A 20,219-nucleotide genomic window follows, 5' to 3' on the forward strand; every position below is an offset into this window, starting at 1 on the left:
TATACCATTGGTGCTGTTTGGTTTTACCATAGCCTATGTATAAATGTATGTAAGTGATTGACTGGACTGATGTGTGTTATCTGGTTTGACTGAAAACCCACAGATCCACGGCTTAACCCAAAATTTGGCGTTTTTCTCTTAGTTTCTTTGCTTGTTTTTGTAGTATTTAACTGTTGTCCATTCTGTCTTTATGTTGTCGATATGTCCAGAGCCTAAAGGAACAACCCTCTTTCTCTCTCTCTCTCTCTCTCTCTCTCTTCCTCCCTGCAGCTCAAATTGAAATCATACCTTGCAAGATTTGTGGAGACAAGTCGTCAGGGATCCACTATGGAGTCATCACCTGCGAGGGCTGCAAGGTAAGAGCCGTCCCTGGCAGCCTGACTTCCTTTAGGCAAAATGATAGCTATAAGTAATGTAAAACTAAGTTGATAGTTGATGACAGATACGTTTTTGGGTAATTTGAATGCACTAATAAATTAATTATGAATCAATAATTTGTTGAAGTGAAAAAAGGGCTTCGTTAAGACCTCCGTAATATTATGGTCAATGCCATTGCCTGTGTGAAAAGTCTACAACAGTGTTTCAGACATTCATTCAGACATTCATTCATTCAGACAGACATACATTGAGTGAATTATAGTATGATAATGTTTTCAGATTCATATTTTAGCGTGCACTGTCTGAATGTCATCTTGAATGAGATTAAAACGGAGTAGTTCTGTAGCTGTGTTGTCTTTAAATAATTGTTAAACATCTGGGTTACAAAATCGTGGGATAAAAATGTAGTAAAAACAACAAAAAAACAACATGGATGATAAATCACTAGAGATTATACTTGTCTGGCAATGTGTGTTCTTACACAGAGGTCTGCTGTGACAGCTGTTGGACTGCTGTGGGCTCATTTCACAGCTAACTAGCTAGGACAGGGCCAGTGGGGAGCGCTAATAAAACAATTGATCATGAGCAGTGCACTCAAATAAACTGATTGGTCCACATGGGCTATTGGAGTTGTTGCGAGCACATTAACACACGCACGCATTCTCATGTACGTGCTCGCATGCACGCATGCACGCACGCACGCGTGCAAATGACCTGCTGCATTTCACAGGTCAACGTGTATACAGTTGACATGGCTGTGTTTGTGTGCGTGTGCATATGTGCGTGCACAGGGTTTCTTCAGAAGGAGTCAGCAGAGCAACGCAGCGTACTCCTGCCCTCGCCAAAAGAACTGTGTTATCGACCGAACCAGCCGTAACCGCTGTCAGCACTGTAGACTGCAGAAATGTCTGACCGTAGGCATGTCTAGAGACGGTAGGTTCACACACACGCACGCACACACACCACGCGAGTGCACGCATGCACGCACACCACGCATGCACACCACGCACGCACACACTCACAGTATGTCTACAGTGGGCATTAGGCAGAAATAATTATTTCACACCACTGACCACACACAACAGCAGTAGAAGGACAATGTCGGACGGTCGGTTGGTCGGAACACATTGCTCGTCCTCTATCTCAAAGACTACTACTGGCTGGAATACCATGAATTTCGCTGAGCGCAGGGCAGGCATGATATTTGAGTGACCCCGTGACTTTTCCTCTCTAGTACCACCCTCAGGCCAAAATGACAACTTTCCACACACCATATCTCATTTTCTATCAGACGACAGGGTTAACTCTACTTATTTTGTTGACCCCTTTGCCTCATCTCTATAGTGGCAGCCTTTGGCCAAAATGTTCTCTTGTTTTCGATGTTAAAGTCACTTTGTAGCTTTTGTTTTCAGGGTACTTTATTTTATCCCACCCCCCCATTCCATTTTTACGCCCAATTTACAGAAGTCATCATACCATTTTACTTGGTCGCTGCTGTACCCTGTTGGTTGGTTTGTTAGGTATAGGGTGTAAGTGAGCTTGTGTCCCCTCCTCTCCGATACACGTGAAGTCGCCAGCTACTCACAATGACGAACCTCACCAGGGGGAGGTGCTGTAACACCTGGAGACCTATGCACACAGCATTATGTAATGTATATCTTTTCTACGTCTGAGCATAGACATGGTAACGCCCCGCCTGCCTCTGATTGGACAGCTTGCCACGCGCGACAGTAACTTTTATTTTTGTAGAAGAGGCAAACTAATATAGTTTTTTGCCGTTGGCCTGTTTATTTGTATACATGTGTAAACTTTATACATTATTGTACTGTAAAAAGGTCTCCTTTCCCATGATCTTTATCTTTTTTAGTATAATAGTATTAGTTTACTATAATTAGATTAATACCTTGATCTTTATCTTTTTTAGTATAAACACTAACACTTTAATTTAGAACAGCCGAATCAAATCATAGTACATACGTCTTCAATCAATTATTCAATCAAAGCAAACGGCACAAACAATATTAGTTCGCCTCTTCTACAAAAATTAAGTTACATTGTTACAAGTTAATGTTGCGTGTTGCCATTCTCTTGTACTTATGTATTATTTCCCACCACGGAGTACCCTTGCATCTCGGAGGACAGGCAAGAGGGACAGTGTCGGTAGGCCAATCAGAGGCAGGCGGGGCGTTACCATGTCTATGCTCGGACGTAGAATAGATATAAGTCTTCCTATACTTCCGGGCCCCTTCCGTACTACTAATGAAGGCCCTGTTCCATTCTGGTCAAACAGAGTCAGAGTGCTGCTATGGTGCACGTTGGCTCATTTAGTGTATGGTGGTTCTCAACCTTTTTTAATTTCAAGGGCCCCCATAACTCTTAGAGTTACCATATCCATTTGGAAACCACTCAAGGACACTTTGAGACCCACTGGTGTAGCAGAGGGTTTCCAGTGAGCCAAATGCACAATAGCAGCACTCAAGACACTCTTCGTCTTGTTGGTTGATAGTCCTGACTGTAACGTAGCTTCTCTGCTCTCCTCTGGCCCCCTCCTCTCCTGGACAGCGGTGAAGTTTGGTCGAATGTCCAAGAAGCAGCGAGATAGCCTCTACGCGGAGGTCCAGAAACACAGGCTTCAACAAGCACAAGCACAGGGTCAGGCGGCCCACCTCCTGCACTCCCACCCTGGCCTGACCGGCCAGACGCCCGGGGAGGCTGAGCCTCTCTCCGCCCAGTATGGCCTCTCCGCTACGGGCCTCACGGAACTCCACGATGAGCTGGGAGGATATCTGGACCAGCGCTCCCCTGGGGAAGGTTCAGCATCCTCCAAGGTCTGTCATTTGTCATGTGGATCCCTTTAATGGTCATTTGGAATGTTTTTTTTTGTTTTTATTTTAAACCATGGTGTGAAATTATGCATCATTCACAACCAGTTTACTACGGAGCCCCTGAATGGCCATGCATTCAAAATATATTTAATCTTGTACGTACAAGATATTATCTCGTACGTACAAGATATTATCTTGTACGTACAAGATAAAATATATTTTGAATGCATGGCCATTCAGGGGCTCCGTAGTTTTCAGTTCAACAGCATTTTATTAATTATTCAAGTTTCACCATATTTCTTTTAGGTTGGGATGTGTTAACACCTTGAGGGCCCGGCCCTATTTAATCCATTAATAAAATGTGCCAATCGTCAGCAAGCGCCTCTAGGCTGTAGAGTGATGCGATCAGTTTTCATAGCACTAATTTGACGGAGATTATCAATCTCCGTCTCGGGCACATGACCGTGCACTTGAACTCATGGGCCCCGATGGTGTTAATTGTGCCCCAATATTTCCCCAAATGAATGAGGTATTTGGTATCGGCATAATACCTTTACGGTTCAGTTTTCCATAGCTTTACTTGATTGGTGCAAAAGATGTGTCTTGAGTCGTAATTGCATTAATATAATGTAGGCTTTAGCACTAAATCATTGATCAGCATTAGTCTAACAAATGTACCGTAGGTCCTGGTTCACTTATTTGACAGCAGCTGACTGACAGCTGGATATAAACGCTACACTAATGGTTTTCAAAGTGGGGGCAGCCAGGGTGTGCAAGAGATAAGGAGCCAATTAAAAAAACGTTCCAATAAGCCGTCGCTGCGTAACGTGTCGAGACGTTGTAGATCGGCTATTTTCACAATTATTTTCTCCTACTTTTTATGGGTTTTTTTTTAATGGACATTTATGCTTATTTGCTGGTCCTTGGGATCCTAAAGTCATGGCACTGAGCCAATGCTCATATTTCATGAATGGAAACATGTTTCTTTTTCAAATCGATTGATGAATGACAGCAGTTCATTCACATTCATTCAGCATTTATTTTGTTTTTATTAGTGTATTTGTAGAACCTCTGCACATCTAGTGTAGGATGTGTAGGCTTGTTGTATGAATTTATTTGTTTGAATAAAAAATACTAAAAGAAAAATTCCCCTCTGTACTTTTTCCATAAATTGCACCCTCGTTCTGGCTGTCATACTCTAGTTGTGAGATTTATACAGTATTTTTTGTTTGTTCTGCGACTCTTTCCATTCATTTTTGTTGTGCCGTATATCACTCATATTTTGTTATTTATTTCTATAGTATAGAAATAAGTGACACTAACAAAAAAACTTACTTATGATGTGATGTGTTGTTTTGTACTCTACTGTATGTGTGTTGCCTCTTGTATCGTTCCCAGAGTGACAGACCGTATGTCTGTGATCAGATTTCGTTCACTGAATGAAGACGTCGTTCATTCACAGGGATACTCAGTCAGTCACTGAGAGTGAGAGACCGCGTTCACTGACTCGTCATTTCGTTTGCAGAGATACATTGTCACACATTGACCTCATTGGCTAATAGTATTTAAGTCCAATGAGGAAAGAGGAACCATCTCTTCAGGCAGGCACAATTTGCAGCTCAACTGACTGAAAAACAAATCTTTTAAGAAAGTACCGGAACATTGCGTCATTTAACTCAGCCAAAACAACAGAGACTAGCGTAATCCGTTTTATCTCTGTTTGCATTGTATGACTTGATTACATTTTATGAAACTAACTCTTGCGTTGCTTTTTTGAAATACACCCTATCTTCCATCATGTGTGGAACAATATTCATGTCAGTTTGAAAGTACAAGGCATATTTAACAGGTTGTCATTACCTGCTCATAAAAAGACATACTATATGTATGGTGCAGTATGTGCACCGTATGTCACCTCCTACAGTATAGGGCTTGAGCTGTCTAGAAGAGGGTCTAGTCGGCAATCTTTGTGTATGTCTGCCTTAACACAACTAATCTTGCAAAGCACTGGACCAATCAGCGCCACTACCAATAGGCCGTGTGGCAGTAGGCATGTTCCCAATATTTCACATATTGTGAAAGCCTTGTGTGTGAATATATTTCAGATCCACAGTGCTGCCGCCCCTCCATTCTTGGGAAAGAGTGACTGACGTCATCAGCATGGCGTCAGACAGCCAGAGGGGATGAAGCTAACGCTCAGGTTTTTACTGTGTGGTCTTGCCCCAGGCGGACTCCGGCGGAGGAGGAGGGGGAGGTGGAGGGGGGTTCTACCTGGACATCCAGCCCTCTCCGGATCAGTCCGGGCTGGACATCAACGGCATCAAACCGGAGCCGGTGTGTCATGACTACGGCTCGGCCAATGGCTTCTTCCCTTACTGCTCCTTCAGCAACGGAGAGACCTCACCCACCACCTCTATGGATGAACTGGGTGAGTGGAGGAGGGAGAGCGGGCGGCAGTGTTGATTTTTGTCATAGTCTTTTGAATGAAATTCTGTTTTAGTCAAGTTAGTACTCTTACTTGATGTACGGTAGATTACGGTTTACGGTTATTCAAGTTGAAGTGCTGTTACTTGACTTAATGATACCCCAGTGCTTGCTGTAGTGATGGCACGAGAAGAGGAACAAAAGAATGTTGTAGTTATTATAAAAAAAATAAAAAACACAGACAGAAAGAGAATGCCTGTGTGAACACAGTTCAAATGGAGAAAAGGAGAAAAGGAAAGGGCTCTGAGAGTGAGGGAGGGAGAGAGGGCGTCTTAAAATAGCACAGGGGTGGAATCTCATCTCTACAGCTCATTAAAATCACTGCGTGGTTAATTAGTTGTCTGTTAATTGGGGCCTACTGGGATGTGGAAGGGCCACTCGTTGAGGGAAATCATTTTTTTAGCCTCCCTGGAGTGTTCACTGACTCTGTTCTTCTTTGACAAAAGCATTTATCATAATGACCCCCACCCCACTACCAAACTCTAGAATGTGTACCTCACACAGTACCATGTTGTGGCCTCTGGTGCTGTTAAGTATTCCTTCATTAGGATCTCTGGGTTTATATTACTTACTCTAAAGTTCCACTGATTTGCCTTATCGCTTCAGCTTCAGTGTGAATATTATGTTAGGCAGCCCACTATCACGATAGTGCATACAGTAACATATGAAGTGTTATTTTAATCCTGAGTGTTAAAGTGGACTCATAGGCCCTCATTTATTAATGGAGTGTAAATGTTGCCTCAAATTCGAGCGTCGGTTTTGGAGTACACTCACGTCGGCACAGCATTTATAAAGTCATGTTTAAATGTTTAAGAAGTAATGGCAATAGCCGATCTACAAACTCACAACACGACAATTAATGTCTAATCTCCCTTTGTAGTCTTGACCTGAAAAGTTTGGGTACCACTGCTTTAGTTGAACAGAACAACAATCATTATAATGGCGACATCTCCAGTGTCAGACTGCTTCAGGGATTTGTGCTGCGACAGGAACCCAACTGCTGCATGACACTGGCGCATTTGGGGTCTTTGAAGGCTATGCTGCTTTTGACAGTGTAATGTCCTTTCACAATTTGTATTGGCCTAAATTTATATTTCAGCCATTCGCCTTACAATAACCTGCATCGATTGTAGAAGTGCTCCGGTTATAGTGTACACAATGCTTCTGTAATCCTAGAAGAACACGTGCTGTACCGTCTAGACGCTGTGCTCAACTCAGAAACTGGGAAACAAGGATATACGAGCAGGGTTTTCCAACACTAAATCTTGACTTTTGGCAAAAAGGTTATTATTCTAACCACGTGAAATCTAGCGTTCCAATTCTGGCGGAACATTTGTGAAAATTGTAGATCTATAAGCTCACGATACACTGTAGATCTGCTTTATTTCTGTGACAAGATTAGGCGTAGACTAGAGAGAAAGATATCGAGCTCTGGGGAACCAGTTCATAGCGATTAAGGTTAAGCAACAACCCGTTCCAGGCCTCTATTGGGATTATACGCAATGTTGATTTTGACTGCAAATTTTGATTCAGTTTTAGTCATGGACTTTTGAATAAAATTCTGTTAAGTTTCAGTCATATTTTAGTCATTTAGTGAGTGTTTTGTGTTGTTGTGTTTGCAGAGCACATGTCCCAGAACATCTCCAAGTCCCACATGGAGACCTGTCAGTACCTGAGAGATGAACTGCAGCAAATGACCTGGCAGACCTTCCTCCAGGATGAACAGGATATTTACCAGAGCAAGGTACACTAACACCACAGTGGTTCTCCAACTTTTTCATGTCAAGGTCCATTATTTATTTGACCCACGAACCACCATTTTGATGAGATTTATCATCGCTCTCAGAGCCAAAACGTAGAATATTTTGTAGTCGTTGGATTCATCCACAATTCCATTCTGTATTGATGTTAGGAGAGATAACAGCTGGCATTGATCAAAATAACATTCTCTAATTTTGTAGACTTCTTGTAAATTATGTAATGCAGATGTTTAACAATAATTGAACTCAATTTACACTCTCAAGAGTTAAAGGTCTAATAAGGGTTAATTTGGTTATCAACTCTTCGTCATTTGGGACCACCTGGAACCCCCTCAAGGACAACTGGTGGTCCCCGAGCCAGACAGACAGACAGACAGACAGACAGACAGACCTAAACTTATTTACCATTTAAAAACATTTTAAAATAGTTCAAATAGCTGATCTACAAGCTCACAACGTGTCGATGTAGATTGGCCAGGTGAACTATTTTAAAATGTTTTAAAATTGTTTTAAAAAATCAAATAAAAGGAAAATAAGTTTAGGGATAATGGGTAAGGGGTGGCACAAGATAGGGCCCTTGATGTATAGTGATAAAAGAGAATACCAAGTACAGTTGTAACTCAGTTTTAGAGGATTCAAATGGTTAAATTAATACTATGGATCAGGGTTTCTTCATGCCTGGATGAAAAGGGTATTTACACGGCTGACCTGAGCCGAAAAGGTTTGAGGACCACTCCTCTGGATAATTCTGTTTACACATGCTTATGCGTGTGTGTGTGTGTGTGTGTGTGTGTGTGTGTGTGTGTGTGTGTGTGTGTGTGTGTGTGTGTGTGTGTGTGTGTGTGTGCGTGTGTGCGTGTGTGCTTGCGTACGTGTGTAGCCACAGGAGGTGATGTGGCAGCTGTGTGCCATAAAGATAACCGAGGCCATCCAGTATGTGGTGGAGTTTGCCAAACGCATCGATGGCTTCATGGACCTCTGCCAAAATGACCAGATAGTACTACTCAAAGCAGGTACACATAGTTATTAATAATGTTATGATTTATAATCATATATCACTTGTCTAAAACAGTTAACAAAGGGCCTTTTGGACTTTTGCACCAAAGGTCAGTGTTAAAATTAAGTATGTCAGGTTTTGCTAACTTTTCGCACTTTAACCTGGTCGATGTGTTTTCAATAGAGCATGAGTGTTAAGGACAAATATTGTGAAACGTAATATGGGACTTCATACAAAGCATGAGGACAAAATAGTCTTCTTGTGGTGGGTTGTCCTTTTTAAATTAGATCCCCTTTTTAGAGAGATTAAATGTGTAATAATAGCAGCAAAATTAATCGATTGTCGTACCAGTAACAGCATGGGAAATAAAGTACTGTAGCAATTACATTACAAAATACATTACACAAGTGTGTGTGTGTGTGTGTGTGTGTGTGTGTGTGTGTGTGTGTGTGTGTGTGTGTGTGTGTGTGTGTGTGTGTGTGTGTGTGTGTGTGTGTGTGTGTGTGTGTGTGTGTGTGTGTGTGTGTGTGCAGGCTCTCTAGAAGTGGTGTTCGTCAGGATGTGTCGGGCATTCAACACACAGAACAACACCATGTACTTTGATGGCAAATATGCTGCGCCTGACGTCTTCAATGCATTAGGTGAGTAGGGCTGTGTGTGTGTGTGTGTGTGTGTGTGTGTGTGTGTGTGCGTGTGCGTGTGCGTGTGTGTGGGAGTATATAATAAGACATTAAATGAAAGAGATGAGGGAGGTATCATCAAAAAGGCTTTTAATCCCATTACCAGTCTGCACGCACGCGTGCACACAAGCGTGCACACAATTGTGCGCGCGCACACACAAGTGTGCACACAAGCGTGTGCGTATGCACGCACACACATTTGACACTACATGCCCAGGCCCTCACATACACCATACACATGCATACATTCATTTGTACCACTCACTGTGTATCAAGTAAGTACAGGGTCGTTTGGATCACGTGTCCGGAAATACTCAGCAGTGAAGCTTTCAATTCTCCTTTAGTCAACGTGTTAACCACATGAAACATACAGTACTGTAGCGTTCTTATTCTGGTGCGAACACACACAGTGAGCGCTCCAATTGTAGAGCTCTGCTGGGGAGCTTGGTCAACTACAGTGCATATGGTTTTAAATATTTAGTTTGATTTAATTCACTCTTCTGTCCATGTACATATACATCATGCGATGCATATTTAAATGTTTGAATATCACAATGGCAACAGGACACGAAAGAGATAATAAATCAAATTGTAGAATTCTAATATCCTTTAGTTTAGACTTTTCTTTTTTTCTTTTCTTTTTCTGAGTTCACATGTAGTTCTATGCGTGTGTTGCTGACAGTCTGTTGATATTGTCTATTGTTGCTGACAGGATGCGATGACCTGATTACCTCTGTGTATGACTTTGCCAAGAACATGTGTTCGCTCTATCTCTCCGAGGATGAGATCGCCCTGTTCTCTGCCTTCGTGCTGTTCTCTGCAGGTAAGTACCACACTAATGTACCTTATGTACTAGTACTAATGTACCTTATGTACTAGTACTAATGTACTAACTAACCACACTCATGCGTGTGCAGTGTTTCTCAACCTTTTGAATGTTAAGAACCCTCAGTTTGATATCATCGCTGTCATGTGGAAACCTCATGGCCAAAACTGTTACTGTGTGTGTGTGTGTGTGTGTGTGTGTGTGTGTGTGTGTGTGTGTGTGTGTGTGTGTGTGTGTGTGTGTGTGTGTGTGTGTGTGTGTGTGTGTGTGTGTGTGTGTGTGTGTGTGTGTTTAGATCGGTCTTGGTTACAGGAGAAGGTTAAGGTGGAGAAACTGCAGCAGAAAACTCAACTGGCTCTACAACATGTCCTACAGAAGAGCCAACGAGAAGACGGAATATTAACAAAAGTACATGCACGCACACACAAACACACACACACACACACACACACACACACATGAACACACACATTTATTTATTCAATATATGGCAATATATTCCAATGCCAAAAACAATTAAATTGTTAATCGCAATTATTAGTGTTGACAAATTACAATGAATCGCCAAACTTGAAATGTCTAATGGTGACAGCCCTTTCCTAACCCTCTTCCCTGTGTCTCTGTGTCGTCTCCAGCTGATATGCAAGGTGTCCACGTTGCGGGCGCTGTGCAGCCGGCACACTGAGAAGCTGTCCGCTTTCCGTACGCTCTACCCGGACATTGTGCGTTCCCACTTCCCTCCGCTCTACAAGGAGCTCTTCGGCACGGACTTGGACCAGACTGTGCCGGCCGACGGCTAGCCGTCTGCAGACGGTAATGTACTTTGCTGACCGTGTGTCTAAGCGGGGCGTGTCCCCGGTCGGGAGGCTGCGACGGTGGAGACATTGAGGAAGACAGGGGGGATGGCCCTCTGTCAGCGACATGGCCACACTGCACTCCTTCCCCCTTCACTGTTGGTTCATCATCGCTTTTCAATTTTGTCTCGTCCTTCGATTGCTTTGCCGGCACCTACGACGACGTGCAAAACGGGACTGGGTTGTTCGATGTGGCGAGGGAGGCAGAGAGACGGTGTTCTGTAGCACTTACCGGACAGTCACACCCCCCATACAGAAAGCTGTCAGGTTTAAGGATCGATCTGCCCTGAATCACAATAGGACAGAAGACTGGAGGTGCACTGCTCCATGTGGATTGAAACGTTCAAGTTGCACTTGTTTGACCACACGATGGCAAAACAAACCCACCTCTAAACGTGAGCATTTATTTAGCCATTTGATTCTCTCCCATGAGAGAATCCTCAAGGCTTGTTTAAATCGAGTGTCAACTCTGCCCATCTGGTGCTTCAGGGCGGGAGCCCTTAATGCACTGTTTCCCAAACAGTGGGTCGGGACCCATTTGTGGGTCACGGACCAATTTTTATGGGTCACGATTCAAGTACAAATCCCATTTTATTCCTACATTTAAAATATATAATATATTTCAAAATAATTCTTTTTTTAATAAAACATTTTTAAAAGATTTCTATACATTTTAAAACAAACAAACAAATCTATAAATAAAGAAATTCTATAAATAATAATAATAATAATAATTAAGAAGTAGTAGAAAAGCGATGCGTTGTGAGCTTGTAGATCTGCTATTTTCACTAGTTTGGGGCCTGGTGAGACATCAAATTTCTCTTTTGAGTTTGGGAACCACTGCCTTAATGTACAGAAGTGCAACATCCTTTCATCAATTTCGACCCATAGAGAGCAGTGCAGCTGTCTATAGTGAGCAGGGTTCGTAAGAACTTTTCCTGAGGACAAAAAGTAGTTTCTTTTCACAAACTCATTTGGGATTCACCTGGGAGGCTCGCATCATCCCATGGGGCAAGACTTACTGATGCATGTGCTGTATTCCAAGTTCACATCTACTGTTTTTTTCTTTTGTCCATTTCCATGTGATGTTCATTTTTCATGTTACATCGCCTTTTGATTTCCACACATTAAACTAAAAAAAATATTAATTAAAGAGAAAAAAATATTTTATAAAATTTTAAAGATTTACTCTAAAGATGTAAACGGGACGGGGGGTGGGGGAGACATCTTAATCCTGCCATTTTCTGTCAGATTTTAATTCAGGCACGCAGTGGCCTTTAAAGGCCCATTTCAGGGTTTATTTTGTAATGGTCCTTGTGGACAATAAAAAAAACATTTTACCCCACAAGTACTAGAACATAGATGATCATTAATCAATAGCTCCTAATGTACTGTATGTCAAGACTCCAGCCTGCTTCAGACCTGAAGGCCCATTTAAATAGAACGTCTTTCCATAGTTCATTCCAAAACTTGAAAACAAAGTGACTTCTCTTCCAGAAACGATGGTAAATATTGGTCCATGAAAGGAGTTTAGGGAACCTTGTTTGACAAAGTTCCAACTCCAATTTCACTAGCCAGAATTTTTGAGTTTAATATTAAGATATTTAAATATATAAACATTGGTCTTTTTTTCATAATGAAACTCTTAGCATTCACTGAAACTTAAAATGGGCACTATGGCACTTTGTAAACAATCCTAAAGAAACAATGGGGACACATTCATTCAGTCACTACCAAAAGAGTCGGGCAGTTATCTGAACCAGAAGTCCACATTTCCATACTGCAATAACAAGCGCCTCATAATTTCTTAAAAGGATCGCTGGCTAATAAGACAAATATGCCTTAATACAGTAGTACATTAGAATTGCCCTCTATAACTAAAATAAAACATCTTAAATATTTTTTTATTTTTTATATATTTTTTAATAAATAGATAATCTTTCACTCCATAGGGACTGCTTCTGTCGCAGGTTGATGATGTCATATGCCCATGTGTGGTCTATCTCTATGGAATGTATGGAATGCATATGCTAAAACCAAGTAACCAACGTAATACTTTCTAAGGATAATGTGAGCGTCAAAATCAATATTTTAAATACTTTTTATTAGCACGTGCATTCCATATATTCCATAGGGCTAGACTACACATTGACAAATTACATCATCAACTTGTGACGGGAGTTGTTCCTATTGAGTGAAAGATGACCTATTTCTAAAATAAATAAAACATTTAAGGTGTTTTAAATGTTAGAGTTTAATTATAGAGAGCAGTTATAATGTATTAAGGCATATTTGTCTTAGTTGTGATTAGAATCACAGTATATTATTGTTAACATCAATGTGTTCATATTTTGAGCTACAGTAGGCTATGTGATATTTTTCCTATTGTTCATTTGACCTTGCACTTTCAAATGCACTAGTTTTTTTATTGAAGAAAACTTTTATTTCTTGCATTTAACTTCTTTTCAACTTCTACATATAGATACGTCAACAAAATGATACCACTAAAACTGCCATTTGAATGAAATAATTCATGGACATGCATTTGAAATCATAGAATAGTCATTCTTCTCCATTGTTTCAATTGTCTTCATTGAGACAGTAGCAGACAGACAGACAGACAGACAGACAGACAGACAGACAGACAGACAGACAGACAGTCAGTCAGTCAGTCAGTCAGTCTGACAGACAGACAGACAGACAGTTGAGAGGGAGAAGTGTAGGACAGACGCAGTCTGGGAATTCAAGCTGAGAGTGTGTAGGACAGACAGTAGGAAAGCAGAGAGAGAGAGAGAGAGAATGTATTGGCATTACATTTCTGCCAATAAAGCTAATTGAATTGAGAGAGAGAGAGAGAGAGAGAGAGAGAGAGAGAGAGAGAGAGAGAGAGAGAGAGAGAGAGAGAGAGAGAGAGAGAGAGAGAGAGAGATGGACAGAGTATTAAAGTTGAGAGGGAGACAGTATGGGACAGACGGTATAAGAAAGCTGAGTGGGAGACAGTGTAAGAGAGCCAGACAGTATGGAAGCTTAGAGGGAGGCAAACAGTAAGCTGAGAGGGAGACATTAAAGGAAAGCTGAGAGGGAGACAAACAGTAAGCTGAGAGGGAGACATGTGCTTCCAATGTGCTTCCAAAGTTAGTATCCCAGGAGTTGAGATTGCTAGGATGTGTTCACCTAAATCACCTTTGAGCATGAATGACCTGACCACACACCAGCAGCACCAAAAGCTGTTTATATGTAGTTGACCCCTATCTTAAAAAAAGGTCCCAGGGACCCCATAAGAGAATTTGTAAATTTCTTTCTCAAATGTTCACATTTTCATTGCGACACACTGATTGGCTATTTTTTAAATAAATCCCTGGATCAGCTTCAAGGACCCGTGTGGGTACCCAGACCCTACTTTGAGAACCACTGATGTAATCCAGTGGTGTCCAGAGCAATGGTCGTGGACGTGAAACTCCCAAATGCTAAATCGTAGTTGATAGGTTATTTGTTCAACAAAGTTGAACTGTGCTGTTCTGACTAGAATTGGAATGAAATACCGGTAGGTCTTGTTTTCTTAGAGCTCTAAGTCACCTATTTGCAGTTTTGTGTCTGACTTTTGTATGTTTTTTTTCCTCAAGTTGAGCACCACCTGCCTCTATTTTTGATTGTCCCACCTTGCCTTGCCCTTTCCATCCATACAAGCCGCACAGACACAAAAAAACAGACTAAAAATATCTCCTGATCTAGCACACACAGCAGTTCTAGGTTATCTCTTTGACGCATCTGTACTCCACGAAGATGGACGCGCTAACCTGAGTCTAGTCTGATTACTAAAACTAGGAATCTAGGTTAGCCAGACATGAGACAATAATGAGATGAGGTGATCTGAAATCAGACCACAGTTTTCTCTAATCCAGAAGTGAATATGTGGGGCCATCTAGTGGTTGGAAATAGCTCAATGCAGGAGATGTCAGCCTACATCAGAGACTGCTGGAAACAAATGAGAACATGGGAAGATTCAAGATACAAATAATAATTATATTATATATTTATACAATTATATATATGTATATGTTTGCATCTGTGACAGTTTCATGGAGAATTGGCAATAAGGCCCAAAATGGACACCAATGATGGTAAAACCTTGTCTGGTGGTAATGCTATGGGGGAGCTCACACGGCAACATCCAAAGTGGGCCTGTAAGGGTAATTGTTCGACACTTTCATAGTTAAGATAAATAACGTTTAAATATCCACGGTGACATTTCCCAGGTGGAAGGTGCTTCTGGTTGCTTCTGGTCGTATGGGTGTGTCTGCGTTCACACACAGATCGGAGCAATACGCCTTCGGAATGTCATGTTTTCCAAACACTAACGTGCCAGATATCCAAAATTAACCTACAGTACAGTAGTACACACCTGAATCATTACTTCTACACTGTACCATGAAAAAGAGACATCATGGCAAGGAGGATTTCAGTTTACTTGCACTAATGATTTAATTAATTCTAACAACAGCACTTCAAGATGTCAAGAAACATGTGAAGCTCAGGGACATTAGTTATAGCACATTATGATCGCCAGACCAAAGGTCCAGTCTATCATTACAATGTCCAGCAATAGGAATTTGTCTCTTATTTTACGCTGAAGTGACCACAGGAGTCAAACTTTGCATTTGTTTGCATTGCTCCATTATAGTACCATTATAGTATCCATTATAGAGCAATGCAAAAAATAAAATAATAATGATATGTTTTAATGTTGTCCCATTTCTTTAAAAAATCACATGAAATTGTAATAGTGTCACTTTTTTTCTCCATATTTTGTAGAAATCAGTGTGTATTAGATGAAATATCTCATTGAAAGCAATGGATTTGGGCTTATTTGATTTGAAATGGGTGAGCAATTAGGCTACATTAGAACTAATACCTTCTATTTATGTTTTACTGTATGTGTTCGTTGGCATGTATATATGCGTGATCACAAAGGCGAGTATGTACTGCAGTTGTGCACGTTTTGTTACATAATTAAACACTTGTATATGGTCAATGTAAAGTGTATATTACTTACATTGAAGGTAAGTCCAGACATGGTTGTAACGATGATGATGCAGGTGTAGTGTCCCCGTAAAAAAGGCAAAATGGCCACTTACAGGGTTTTACCATACAGAGAAAAGTGGTACAGGCCACAAGTACAATAGACTATGCAAAGTTGCAAACAAGATCAGCTAAACCCAGGACTGCTGTATCCCGTAGTTTTGAGTAAATCCGCAAACTCCAGTAAAATCAAATAAAACCTCATACTTTAATATATTTTACCTCACCAGCCTACTTGTAATGGGATAATTAATATAATCTTTTCATGTTTATCCAGTCCACTCTATTCCATTTCATGCCACATCATCACAACATTAGTCTCAAGTTCCAAAGCACAGCAGTCAAACTGTATTCCTGGCAAATAATGAAAGTAACTTAGCCATAATAACTGAATGTCAAGCAATAATGTACATGTTGTTTTTCCTTTTAGTTTTTTCTTTTAAAGTGTGTAGTTTTGTTTTTTTGTCCATTCTGGTCTAATATGTCCAGTTCTGAAAATGTGACCATGCACACTGATATGATATCGTATTTTGTTCTCTCCGACGTCCATCATTGATTTGACTCATAGGTTTCACTTCACCCTTTGTAATTAACTTTATGCACCACAGGGAATTCCACAGGGAAAATACTGGTTTAGTTACCTGCGGGGAAAAATAATAAGAAAAAAAAATCAGTGTTAATGGGTATGCACCGTTATGTATATTATGTGTTTTGATATGCACTGCTCCAATTTAGATTTAGTTTTACAGTGTAGGTAAGGAGGGCAGGTACTTTGTGTTTTAAGTGGTGCTAGGTTTCCTTTTTTTGTGTGAGCAGGATCTTCATTTGATGAACTATGCCACCCTTTTGACCCTGTGTTTCTTTGACGTTATTGAGTATTTTACACATGTTTTAATATTGTGATAAATAACTATCACAACAATGCAGAGGTAATTAATACCCAGCATGCGGCACCTGTATCAGTGTGCCAAGCTAGGGCAGGTTAATCGTCGTCTTTTCTTTTAGTTAGTGACTATACATAATGATTTTTATACAAACGATTGCTGCTGCATTTGGGCTTAAAAAGCAGTATTGTCCCCATGGGCTCTCGATGCAGCCTCTGTGATATGGGATTGTTGTTGAGTCAAACTCAGAACAGCATGGTTGAAAGCTAAATGACAGTATGTCTCACAGAATGTAGTGGTGATGTCATTCAAACAATGTGTGTTCAAGTACTTGAGAGAAAGCAGTGGAAACTGTGGGTACATGATATATGTAGCAAATTTAGCACAAGCTACCACCAGCCATGTGGTAAATTTCAGCTGTGGCTAGTAAGTACTGTATGTACTTCATTGTGGCACATACCCACCTGCACCTACAGTATCATTTGGTACTATTCTATTCTAAATATCTAAGTAACCAACCATTATTTGGATGTCTAATTTTTTCTAAATTTATAATTGTTTGGTATGTTAGTCTACAATAGCCTTTGGATGGTAACCAACCATCAGTAGGAGGTGTCTAATAAAATGTAGTTCACTGCCCTGAAAACAATTGTGAACATGATGATTGTGAATCTGTCCTCATACCTTGTCAAGCAACCACAAGACAATGACATTATTCTTTACATGAACTTTGACCTGAAAAAGATCTACATGGATTGGAGAAAACGGTACCAGTGTTGCTTACCAAATATAGCCATGGCTATTTTAGGTGTGCAACAGGATGCACAACCTAACTCAGGCTTTACATTGACATGCAGCATTTTTATTGTGTGGGTTTTACCTTCTCTTTTGTATGGTAGCCCCGGGTTAACTACTATACTAAATTGGCTGTGCCTCAGCACATAATGAACATCAAGATGACACGTTGAGATAATCTGCATACACTTCAATTATTAGTTCATTTGACTGGTTCAAGTGCATTTTGTCTTTGACATTTAAATGCTCACACAGTTGTCAGAGAAATTAACGTTTGCCTAAACTTTGTCTCCAAACACAATCAATAGATTTGGTTGTAACTTTTGATGTCACCCACTTTGCTAATTACATACATGTTAGTAATGCATACAAGCATGTACACTTCACTTCGGAATCTTTTTACACTCCCCCCCCCCCCCCCCCCCCCCCCCCTGTATTGACAGCATCAAACCAGTTCCTCTGATTCAGAAATGGAAATGTGAATTAGTTTGATTCATTTTGTAAATATGACTGTAAAGAGAAGAGGTATACAAATTTTAATGTTGTCTTTTAAATAATTTTCAGTCTGCAATGAATATTGTAAAATTGTACTTAGACTCCTGAATAAGCCCTTCATTGGAGGTGCATTAGACACATCTATTTTTGATGTGTGATGTATGAATAAAAAAAACAAATATATAAAAAGGTTGGAACAAAGCTAGCAAGTAATGCTATGTGACTGTGTTTATTCTGTGTGAAATACAGCGTGTGTGTGTGTGTGTGTGTGTGTGTGTGTGTGTGTGTGTGTGTGTGTGTGTGTGTGTGTGTGTGTGTGTGTGCGCGTGCGTGCGTGTGTCATCACGTACTGTAGTACAGTGATACTCAACCTCAGGCCCGCGGGCCACATCAGGCCCGCGGGACCATTATGACTGGCCCACCAATGAAAATCTAAAAAAAAGAAGAAAAAAAAATCTGGAAAATGAAATAAAAATAAATAAATCTGAATGAAGTTATCTTTAATTACATTATTATAAGTAATACTATTAGAGTTGTACTATTACTCGAACGAAAATAAAAGCTTGGGGGGGGGGGGGGGGGGGGGGGGGAGATGCAATGCAAATGAAAGACATATACTGTGTATCCCTATTCCCTGACATAATTTTATAGCTAAACGGACAGAATTCTATTTTATTTGAATGATGAAACCCAGCTGCCATTAATAGTTGGAAATGGAAATGGAAATTGCGAAAATTGTAATTGCGGAAATGGTGCAAATGGAAATTGCGGAAATTGCGGAAATGCGGAAATGGAAATTGCGGAAATTGCGGAAATTGTAATTGTGGAAATGGTGGAAATGGAAATTGTGGAAATTGCGGAAATTGCGGAAATGGAAATTGAGGAAATTGAGGAAATTGCGGAAATGGAAATTGCGGAAATTGCGGAAATGGTAATTGCGGAAATTGCTCTTCACTTATAGCTATCTATTTTCAGGTAGATTGTTTTATTTTACTCAGTCAGCCATATCACTACTCATTTTTTTTCATGAAAAAGGTCATAGCTGGGTAATCTATTTTCAGGCAAATTGTGTTTATTGTATTTTATTTTACTCAGCCATAACAATTTATTTTCTGTTAACCAACTTGCTGGCTGGCAGGCAGGCAGACAGCTACTCATAGACAGGCAGACAGACAGACAGCTACTCATGGAGAATTGGACAGGCAGGCAGTCAGACAGCTACTCATAGACAGGCAGACAGACAGCTACTCATGGAGAATTGGACAGGCAGGCAGACAGCTACTCATGGACAATTGGACAGGCAGGAAGGCAGACAGCTACTCATAGACAGACAGACAGCTACTCATGGACAATTGGACAGGCAGGAAGGCAGACAGCTACTCATAGACAGACAGACAGCTACTCATAGACAATTGGGCAGGCAGGCAGACAGCTACTCATAGACCGACAGACAGCTACTCATGGACAATTGGACAGGCAGGAAGGCAGACAGCTACTCATAGACAGGCAGACAGACAGCTACTCATGGACAATTAGGCAGGCAGGCAGACAGCTACTCATATACAGGCAGACAGACAGCTACTCATGGACAATTAGGCAGGCAGGCAGACAGCTACTCAGACAGGCAGTCAGACAGCTACTCATGGACAATTGGACAGGCAGGCAGGCAGACAGACAGCTACTCATAGACAGGCAGGCAGACAGCTACTCATAGACAGGCAGACAGTAAGACAGCTACTCATTGACAGACAGACAAATAACTACTCATGGGCAGACAGACAGACAGGCAGGCAGACAGGCAGGCAGGCAGGCAAAGAGCTACTCATGTTATGTTATTATGTTATTATAACAGCTACTCATGTTATGTGCAATAATTTGTGCAGTTATGGAAACAGCTCTTTGTGTTTATGCAAGAAAATGTAACACATTTATTTATTTACATATTGTGTGCATGCACATTGTACTTTGATACATTTTGCGAAAATAAAGCAATTGAAAGAGAGAAGTTATCAAGTATCATTAATGTCGTAATTTTATCTACTGGCCCCTGGCCCCTTGCCATTTTTGTAATGTGGCCCACAGGTAAATCTATTTGAGTATCCCTGCTGTAGTATATCTCTATGTGTAAAGCACGGCAATGCCTGTCCAGCAGAGGGTGCCAG

The 20,219-nt window shown here is 40.9% G+C and overlaps 1 protein-coding gene across 1 annotated transcript in view; it reads left to right on the forward strand.

Annotated features, from left to right (window-relative positions):
- The window catches only part of LOC308327193 (nuclear receptor ROR-alpha A-like), a 40,310-nt gene extending 26,724 nt beyond the window's left edge, over positions 1 to 13,586 (forward strand). The window contains exons 2-12 of the mRNA XM_080780419.1: positions 271 to 356; positions 1,170 to 1,311; positions 2,941 to 3,210; positions 5,464 to 5,631; positions 7,310 to 7,431; positions 8,328 to 8,460; positions 8,978 to 9,085; positions 9,837 to 9,947; positions 10,246 to 10,358; positions 10,586 to 13,467; positions 13,516 to 13,586. Coding sequence (XP_080636545.1) covers positions 271 to 356; positions 1,170 to 1,311; positions 2,941 to 3,210; positions 5,464 to 5,631; positions 7,310 to 7,431; positions 8,328 to 8,460; positions 8,978 to 9,085; positions 9,837 to 9,947; positions 10,246 to 10,358; positions 10,586 to 10,750 — 1,418 coding nt within the window. The 3' untranslated portion in view covers positions 10,751 to 13,467; positions 13,516 to 13,586. The remainder of the gene's footprint in view (positions 1 to 270; positions 357 to 1,169; positions 1,312 to 2,940; positions 3,211 to 5,463; positions 5,632 to 7,309; positions 7,432 to 8,327; positions 8,461 to 8,977; positions 9,086 to 9,836; positions 9,948 to 10,245; positions 10,359 to 10,585; positions 13,468 to 13,515) is intronic.
- The last annotated feature ends 6,633 nt before the right edge of the window (positions 13,587 to 20,219 follow it).

The sequence above is a fragment of the Protomyctophum bolini genome (assembly GCF_963924005.1).
Source record: "Protomyctophum bolini genome assembly, chromosome: 1".
Taxonomy (NCBI): domain Eukaryota; kingdom Metazoa; phylum Chordata; class Actinopteri; order Myctophiformes; family Myctophidae; genus Protomyctophum; species Protomyctophum bolini.